This window comes from Diachasmimorpha longicaudata, unplaced genomic scaffold, assembly GCF_034640455.1.
Source record: "Diachasmimorpha longicaudata isolate KC_UGA_2023 unplaced genomic scaffold, iyDiaLong2 ctg00000361.1, whole genome shotgun sequence".
NCBI classification, from domain to species: domain Eukaryota; kingdom Metazoa; phylum Arthropoda; class Insecta; order Hymenoptera; family Braconidae; genus Diachasmimorpha; species Diachasmimorpha longicaudata.
The window spans coordinates 1-10092 of NW_026974104.1; the positions used below are offsets into that span (position 1 = coordinate 1).

General features: G+C 15.2%; 5 protein-coding genes and 1 pseudogene across 5 annotated transcripts; 1 reads left to right on the top strand and 5 right to left on the bottom strand.

The window, feature by feature from the left end:
• Positions 1–628: 628 nt before the first annotated feature.
• On the top strand, positions 629–1351 carry LOC135172490 (NADH-ubiquinone oxidoreductase chain 5-like; annotated as a pseudogene).
• Positions 1352–2537: 1186 nt separating this feature from the next.
• Positions 2538–3223, bottom strand: LOC135172489 (cytochrome c oxidase subunit 3-like; the record flags this gene model as incomplete). The annotated part of the gene is given in 1 exon segment (XM_064138527.1): positions 2538–3223. A coding segment is annotated over 1 exon segment (672 nt), but the record flags the coding sequence as incomplete, so codon positions are not given.
• On the bottom strand, positions 2538–4000 carry LOC135172493 (ATP synthase subunit a-like). Its single transcript, XM_064138531.1, is given in 1 exon segment — positions 2538–4000. A coding segment is annotated over 1 exon segment (669 nt). The 3' UTR covers positions 2538–3331.
• On the bottom strand, positions 2538–5009 carry LOC135172494 (cytochrome c oxidase subunit 2-like; the record flags this gene model as incomplete). Its single annotated transcript, XM_064138532.1, is given in 1 exon segment — positions 2538–5009. A coding segment is annotated over 1 exon segment (660 nt), but the record flags the coding sequence as incomplete, so codon positions are not given.
• LOC135172492 (cytochrome c oxidase subunit 1-like) lies at positions 2538–6611 on the bottom strand (the record flags this gene model as incomplete). The annotated part of the gene is given in 1 exon segment (XM_064138530.1): positions 2538–6611. A coding segment is annotated over 1 exon segment (1395 nt), but the record flags the coding sequence as incomplete, so codon positions are not given.
• On the bottom strand, positions 2538–8028 carry LOC135172491 (NADH-ubiquinone oxidoreductase chain 2-like). The gene is given in 1 exon segment (XM_064138529.1): positions 2538–8028. A coding segment is annotated over 1 exon segment (867 nt). The 5' UTR covers positions 7713–8028; the 3' UTR covers positions 2538–6845.
• Between the last annotated feature and the right edge of the window lie 2064 nt (positions 8029–10092).

Below are 10092 nucleotides of genomic sequence, written 5' to 3' on the forward strand. Positions count from 1 at the left end.
AAAATTTAATATATTGATTAATTCAACTAAATTTATTATTAAAAATAATTTTTTTTATTATATCAATTTATCTATTATTAATAAGTTTATTAACAAAAACCCTAGCACTTATATTTTTATTGATAAATTTTAAAATTATAATTGAATGAAATTTTATATCAATTAATTCAATAAAAATAATTTATATTATATACTTTGATTGAATAAGATTAATATTTTTTAGAACAATCTTTTTAATTTCTTCAACTGTTATTCTATATAGAATTAATTATATAAGAATAGATTTACATATTAAACGTTTTATATATTAATTAATATTTTTGTAATATCAATAATTTTAATAATTATTAGACCAAATATAATTAGAATTTTAATTGGATGAGATGGATTAGGATTATCATCTTATTGCTTAGTAGCTTATTATTTAAATAAAAAAAGATTTAATTCAAGTATAATTACAATTTTAATAAATCGAATTGGGGATATTATAATTTTAATTTTAATTAGACTATTTATAAAATTTGGGTCTTGAAATTTCTTATTTATAAAAAAAATTAATTTTACTTTTTTCATTTTTATTATTTTAGCTGCTATTACAAAAAGTGCTCAAATCCCATTTTCTTCATGATTACCAATAGCTATAGCTGCCCCTACCCCTATCTCATCACTAGTCCACTCATCTACCTTAGTTACAGCAGGAGTTTATTTATTAATTCGTTTTAATTATCTTATAAATAATAAAATTATATATATAATAATAATTTTATCATGTTTAACTATATTTATAGCAAATTTTAATGCTAATATAGAATTTGATCTTAAAAAAATTATTGCACTATCAACATTAAGTCAATTAGGATTAATAATTATAACAATTTCAATAAATTACCCTAAATTATCATTCTTCCACTTAATCACTCATGCAATATTTAAATCATTATTATTTTTATGTTCAGGAATTATAATTCATAATTATTTTAATACCCAAGATATTCGTATAATATCATTTACACAAATAAATATACCTTATATTAATTTAATTTTTAATATTTCATCACTATCTTTATGTGGAATACCTTTTATATCTGGATTTTATTCAAAAGATTTAATTATTGAAACTTTTACAATAAATCAATTTAATTGAATAATTTTTTCTTTAATATTTATTTCTATAGGGCTTACAATTTCTTACACTTCTCGACTAATTTTTTATCTTTCTATAAAAAATAAAATATATTTTTATAATTTTTATAAATCAATAAATTTAATAAATAATTCAATTATTATACTTGTAATAATAACTTTATTTTATGGATCAATTTTAAATTGACTACTATTTTCATCACTTAATAATATTTTTTTACCTAAAAAATTAAAATTATTAATTTATTTATTCTTAATCATAGGAATAATTAAAGGTATAATACTTTCAAAATTAAAATTAAAAATTCACTCACGTGTGATATATTATTATATTTTTAATAATATAATATGATTTTTACCAAATTTATATAATAACAAAAAATTATTAAATTTTAATAATTATTTAGTAATATATAGAGATTCATCATGAATAGAACTAATTTCATCAAAATTTTATATCTATTTAATAAAATTATTGTTTACTAAAAAAATTTATCAATTAAATTTTTTTTTATTAATATTAATATTAATATATTTTAATATTATTTTAATAATCATTTATTTAAATAGCTTAAAAAAAGTTTAATAATGAAAATATTAAGATGATTTTATATCTTTAAATATATATATATATATATATATATATATATATATATATATATATATTAAATTTATAAATATAAAATATTATTATTATAATGAAAATATAAAGTTTTTATTAAACTATATAAATAAAATAAAAATGGATTTTAACCATAAAATTTTAAAATTAGAAATTTTTATTGTTCATACTTATTTTAATTGGAAATTAATTCAATAAAATTATTAACAATAATTTACCTCTTTTTGGTTTCAATTAAGGATTAATTAAAATCAAAAATTCAAACCGTAATTGAATATAAATATTTATTTCTTAATTTAAAATAAATTTAAGTAAATATCTTTTAAATGCAAATTAAAAATTTTAAATTAAACTATTATTCTTTTAAAAAATTCATTTTAAAGATCCTTCAAATTTTTCAAATTCTAACCCTAAATATAAAATTATTAAAATAACTAATCTTAAATATATTCAAACATAAAAATCTAAAATCTTAAATAAATTAATTATAGGTAATAAAAAAATTACTTCAATATCAAAAACTAAAAATAAAATCCCAATTAAATAAAAATGAATAGAAAATGGTAAACGAGATAAACTTAAAGAATCAAATCCACATTCAAAAGAAGATCTTTTTTCTCGATCTAAAATTCTTTTTTTTGAAATAAAAAAATTTAATAATATTAAAATTAAACAAATAATTAAAAATAAAAGAATTATAAATACAATTATTTATATTAAATTAATTAAACAATTTAATTGGAAATTAAATATACTTTTTATATTATACAAATATTAAAATGATAATCAATAAATAAATAAATATAAAAATAATCATACTAAATCTACAAAATGTCAATATCAAGAAGCCGCCTCAAACCCAAAATGATGAAAATTTGAATAATGAAAATTTAATAATCGATTTATAGAAATAATAATAAATAAAACACCAATAATTACATGTAACCCATGAAAACCAGTTATTATAAAAAAAACAGAACCATAGATTGAATCAGAAATAGAAAAAAATGATTCAGAATATTCTTTATATTGAAATATAATAAATAACCCCCCTAATAAAATAGTCAAATTAATTGATTCTTGACACCCTTTTCAATCAAACCCTTGATAAATTAAATTATGACATCAAGTAATTCTTGCCCCAGACCTTAATAAAATTAAAGTATTTAATAAAGGAATATTATAAGGATTAAAAACTAAAATTTCTTTAGGAGGTCAATTATTACCTAATTCAATACTAGGAGATAAAAATATATGAAAATATCTCCAAAAAAAAGATGTAAAAAATATAACTTCAGATAAAATAAACAAAATTATACCAATTTGAATTCTTTTTAAAACCTTTAAAGTATGATTACCTTGTAAAGTTCTTTCACGAATTACATCACGTCACCATTGAATTAAAATAAATAATAATCTTAAACTACCAATTAATAATAAATTATTATTAAATTCATTAAATCATTTTACAACACCAATTATAAAAATTATTAAAGATAAAGAACCTATTAAAGGTCAAGGACTCTCAGTAACTAAATGATACGGATGAAAAAATTTATTCATTAATTAATTAGTTTCTTTTAAATATAAAATTATTAAAATAACAAAAACATAAGATTGAATAATTGAAACTCCAGTTTCTAATAATAATAATAATATTTGAACAAATAAAACTATTAAATATATTATAAATCTACTAGGTACAAATCTTCTTAATAAAACTAACAATAAATGACCAGCAATTATATTAGCCGCTAAACGAACAGATAAAGTTAAAGGACGAATAATTCTTCTTAATAATTCAATAAATACTATAAAAAATATTAATAAAAATGGAGTACCTTGAGGAACTAAATGAATTAATATAAATTTTGTATTTTTAAATCAACCAAATAATATAACCCCAAATCATATAGATAATGAAAAAATTACTGAATAAACTAAATGTCTCGATCTAGTAAAAATATAAGGAAATAACCCTATAAAATTATTAATTAAAATAAAAAAAAATAACAAATTTACATAAATTAAATTATTTAAATTAAATTTAACTTTCAAAATAACTTTAAATTCTAACCACAATATATATATAAATAACATAAATATGTACCTAAATCGAGAATTATAAATTCAATAAATTTGTGGAATTAATAAAATAATTAATAAACTAGATACTCAATTAATTGAAATTCATAAAACTTGAGGGTCAAAAATAGAAAATAAATTTAATATCATTATCAATTAATAAAAAAATTATTTTTCTTAAAAATATAATTATTATTTAAATTAACTTCAATTATAAAATATAAATATATTAAACCTAATAAATAAATTAATAATAAAAAAAAAGATAAAATTAATCAATCTATAGGTGACATCTGTGGAATTCATTAAAAATAAATACTAATTTATTATTTTTGAATTAAAAATTCAACTCTTATAATTAAGATATATAATGAAATTTAAATTAATTATAAATCTTTAATACCACAAATTAATATTTTTTTTAAACTATTTAAATAAACTTTAGTTAAATCATAACATTAAATTGTCAATTTAAAAATATTAATATAAATAATAAGTTTTAAAAATTTTTTACCCAAAATAAAAATATTTCAAAATTTACTCTTTCCAAAACAATTGGTATAAATCTATGATTTAACCCACAAATTTCTGAACATTGACCAAAATAAACCCCTAATCGATTTATATAAATATTACATTGATTCATACGCCCAGGAATAGCATCAACTTTAACCCCTATTATTGGAATAGCCCAAGAATGAATAACATCTACTGATGTAACAATACCTCGAATATTTATATTAAAAGGTAAGATTAATCGATTATCAACATCTAATAAACGAAATACTCTATTATCAACATAATCTGAAATTATAAAAGAATCAAATATTAAAGTATAAAAATCAGAATATTCATATCTTCAATATCATTGATGACCAATAATTTTAATTGTTAAATAAGGATTTAACATTTCTTCAATTATATATAAAATTTTTAAAGAAGGAACAGCTAAAAAAAATAAAATAAAAACAGGAATTAATGTTCAAATAATTTCCAATATTTGATGATGTAAAATATTTTTATTAATATAAATATTAAATATAAATCAAATTAAAATATAAATAATAAAAAATATAATAATTAATAAAATTATTAAAGCATAATCATGAAATTCAATTATTAATAAACTAATATAAGAATTATAATCTTGAAAATTTATTATTCTTCAAATATATATTTTTAATAAAAAAATAATTTTTATTTATGAATCTTAAATTCATTGCACTAATCTGCCATATTAAAATTTATTAATTAATAAAGGTAATTGTATATATGAATGAATTAAAGGAGGATAATATTGAAATCATTCAATAGAAGAATTACTAAATCTTAAAAAAATAACACATCGATAAGAAATAAATCTATCTCAAACTAAATAAATAAATAATAAAATTCTTACTAAAGTTATAATAGACCCAAAAGAAGAAACAATATTTCAAGATATATATATATCTGGATAATCTGAATAACGACGAGGTATCCCTCTTATACCTAAAAAATGTTGGGGAAAAAAAGTTAAATTTACCCCTATAAACATTAAAAAAAACTGAATTTTTAATATTTTATCATGTATAATTAACCCTAAAAATAAAGGGTATCAATAAATAAAACCAGCTATAATAGCAAATACAGCCCCTATAGATAATACATAATGAAAATGAGCAACAACATAATATGTATCATGCAAAATAATATCAACTGAAGAATTAGATAAAATAATACCAGTTAAACCTCCTAAAGTAAATAAAATAATAAAACCAATGGATCAATATATACTTAAATTTAAATTAATTTTTACCCCACTTAAAGAAGCTAATCACCTAAATACCTTAATACCAGTAGGAACAGCAATAATTATTGTAGCTGAAGTAAAATAAGCTCGTGTATCAACATCTATACCAATAGTAAATATATGATGAGCTCAGACAATAAAACCTAAAAATCCAATAGTTAATATAGCATAAATTATACCTAATGAACCAAATGTTTCTTTTTTACCTCTTTCATTATAAATAATATGAGAAATAATACCAAATCCAGGTAAAATTAAAATATAAACTTCAGGATGACCAAAAAATCAAAATAAATGTTGATATAAAACAGGATCCCCCCCACCAGAAAAATCAAAAAAAGTTGTATTTAAATTACGATCTGTTAATAATATAGTAATTGCACCAGCTAAAACAGGTAAAGATAATAATAACAAAATAGCAGTAATTAAAATTGATCAAACTAATAAACTTAATTGATCTAATTTAATTAAATAAAATCTTATATTTAAAATAGTTGTAATAAAATTAATAGCCCCTATAATTGATGAAGCCCCAGCTAAATGTAAAGAAAAAATAGCTAAATCCACTGAACACCCCCTATGACCTATTATTGAAGATAATGGAGGGTATACTGTTCATCCAGTACCAACACCTAAATTTAATACCCCCCTTAATACCAATAAAATTAAAGAAGGAACTAACAACCAAAATCTCATATTATTTATACGAGGAAAAGCTATATCTGGAGCTCCTAATATTAAAGGAACTAATCAATTACCAAATCCTCCAATTATAATAGGTATAACTATAAAAAAAATTATAACAAAAGCATGAGCAGTTACCATTCTATTATAAAGTTGATCTCTTATTAAAACACTACCAGTAACCCCCAATTCTAAACGAATAATTATTCTTATAGATAAACCAACTATACCAGATCAAATTCCAAAAATAAAATATAAAACACCAATATCCTTATGATTTGTAGAAAATATTCATTTTATCATTTATTAATTTTTAGTTTAAATAAAACATTAAATTGCAAATTTAAAATTATATAAAAATATAAAATTTTAGTAAAGTGTCTGATTTAAGTAATAAATTGTAAATTTATTTAAAAGAAAAAAAATTCTTCTTTACTATCTTAATATATAAAATTTATAATTTTAAATTATATTTTAAATTTTGAAAATTTATAGTTTAAAATTAACTTAAAATTTTTATTATAAAAATATTAATAAACCTAATACAATATATAAATTTATAATAATAAAAATATTAAAATTTTTTTCTTTTAAAAAAAAAAATAACCTTAAATTTATTATTAAATAATTTAATATTATAAAATTAAACCCTAATCGCAAATAATAAAATAAATAAATTAATGAATAAAAAATTAATATTAGTAAAATAAAAAAATTAAACATATTTAAATTTATAATAAAAAATCATTTTATAAAAAATCCAAAAAAAGGGGGGATACCCCCTAATGATATTATTATAAATAAAAAAAAATATATAAATATATTATTAACAAAAAATAAATCACTAATTTCTTCTAACTTTAATTTTCAAAAATAATATATAATTAAAAAATTTATAATTAAATATCTTAAATAATAAATTAAAAATACATTAATTCTAATTATTAAAGATAATAATATCCAAGATATATGATTTAATGAAGAATAACCTAAAATTTTTTTTAAAAGAATTTGATTAAAAATTATTAAAATTCTAAATAATCCTCTTAAAACTAAAATTAATAATAAAAAATTAATTATATAAATATAAATTAAAATTATTATTGGAATTAGTTTTTGTCAAACAATTAAAATAAAACATATTATTCAATCTAAATTAATTAACATATCAATAAACCAAAATTGAAATGGAAAAACTCCTAATTTTATTAATATTATTAAATTTATAATTAATAAAAAATAATAATTATTAAATAATAAATTCAAATTTATAAAAAATAAAAAAATTATTGAACTAAACCTATTTAATAAATAATATTTTATAGATTTATCCCCTACATAATTTCTATTAATAATTATTAAAACAATAAAAGCTAATAAATTCATTTCTATAAAAATTCACATTGAAAAATAATTATTTAAAAATAATAAAATTAAAGAACTTATTAATAAAATAAAGATATAAAATCAATTATATTTTTTTATATAAATCAAAAAAAAATAATTTCAAATTATTTTTAAATAATTATATTTTAATGTTATAAGCATAAAAATTTTTGATATTTTTAGAAATAGATAAAACTATTAAATATAATTTTAATTTTATTTAATTAAAATTAAAATTTTAATTTAAAATTTTAAATTAAATTTTTAAATTAAATTTTTAAATTAAATTTTTAAATTAAATTTTAAATTAAATTACAAATTTACAATTTTTTTAAATAAAATTTTATATTAATCTAATTTTTAAATAAAATCAACCTATACTGATTTTAAATTTATGTAAAAATTTTAATTTAATTAAAATTTTTAATTTGATTAGAATTTCAATTAATTTAAAAAAGGTATTTTAAAATTTAAAATTTAAATTTTTTTAAATAAAATCAACCTATATTGATTTTAAATTTTTAAATAAAATAAACCTTAATTTTAAATTTTTAAATAAAATAAACCTATATTGATTTTAAATTTTTAAATAAAATCAACCTTAATTTTAAATTTTTAAATAAAATCAACCTATATTGATTTTAAATTTTTAAATAAAATCAACCTATATTGATTTTAAATTTTTAAATAAAAAACCTATATTGATTTTAAATTTTTAAATAAAATAAACCTTAATTTTAAATTTTTAAATAAAATCAACCTATATTGATTTTAAATTTTTAAATAAAATAAACCTATATTGATTTTAAATTTTTAAATAAAATAAACCTTAATTTTAAATTTTTAAATAAAATCAACCTATATTGATTTTAAATTTTTAAATAAAATCAACCTATACTGATTTTAAATTTATGTAAAAATTTTAATTTAATTAAAATTTTTAATTTGATTAGAATTTCAATTAATTTAAAAAAGGTATTTTAAAATTTAAAATTTAAATTTTTTTAAATAAAATCAACCTATATTGATTTTAAATTTTTAAATAAAATCAACCTATATTGATTTTAAATTTTTAAATAAAATCAACCTATACTGATTTTAAATTTATGTAAAAATTTTAATTAAATTAAAATTTTTAATTTGATTAGAATTTCAATTAATTTAAAAAAGGTATTTTAAAATTTAAAATTTAAATTTTTTTAAATAAAATCAACCTATATTGATTTTAAATTTTTAAATAAATCAACCTATATTGATTTTAAATTTTTAAATAAAATCAACCTATATTGATTTTAAATTTTTAAATAAAATCAACCTATATTGATTTTAAATTTTTAAATAAAATTAACCTATATTAATTTTAAATTTTTAAATAAAATAAACCTTAATTTTAAATTTTTAAATAAAATCAACCTATATTAATTTTAAATTTTTAAATAAAATAAACCTTAATTTAAATTTTTAAATAAAATCAACCTATATTGATTTTAAATTTTTAAATAAAATCAACCTATATTGATTTTAAATTTTTAAATAAAATCAACCTATATTGATTTTAAATTTATGTAAAAATTTTAATTAAATTAAAATTTTTTAATTTGATTAGAATTTCAATTAATTTAAAAAAGGTATTTTAAAATTTAAAATTTAAATTTTTTTAAATAAAATCAACCTATATTGATTTTAAATTTTTAAATAAAATCAACCTATATTGATTTTAAATTTTTAAATAAAATCAACCTATACTGATTTTAAATTTATGTAAAAATTTTAATTAAATTAAAATTTTTAATTTGATTAGAATTTCAATTAATTTAAAAAGGTATTTTAAAATTTAAAATTTAAATTTTTTAAATAAAATCAACCTATATTGATTTTAAATTTTTAAATAAAATCAACCTATATTGATTTTAAATTTTTAAATAAAATCAACCTATATTGATTTTAAATTTTTAAATAAAATCAACCTATATTGATTTTAAATTTTTAAATAAAATTAACCTATATTAATTTTAAATTTTTAAATAAAATAAACCTTAATTTTAAATTTTTAAATAAAATCAACCTATATTAATTTTAAATTTTTAAATAAAATAAACCTTAATTTTAAATTTTTAAATAAAATCAACCTATATTGATTTTAAATTTTTAAATAAATCAACCTATATTGATTTTAAATTTTTAAATAAAATCAACCTATATTGATTTTAAATTTATGTAAAAATTTTAATTAAATTAAAATTTTTAATTTGATTAGAATTTCAATTAATTTAAAGAACAAGGTATTTTAAATTTAAAATTTAAATTTTTTTTAAATAAAATCAACCTATATTGATTTTAAATTTTAAATAAAATAAACCTATAATATCACACGTGAGTG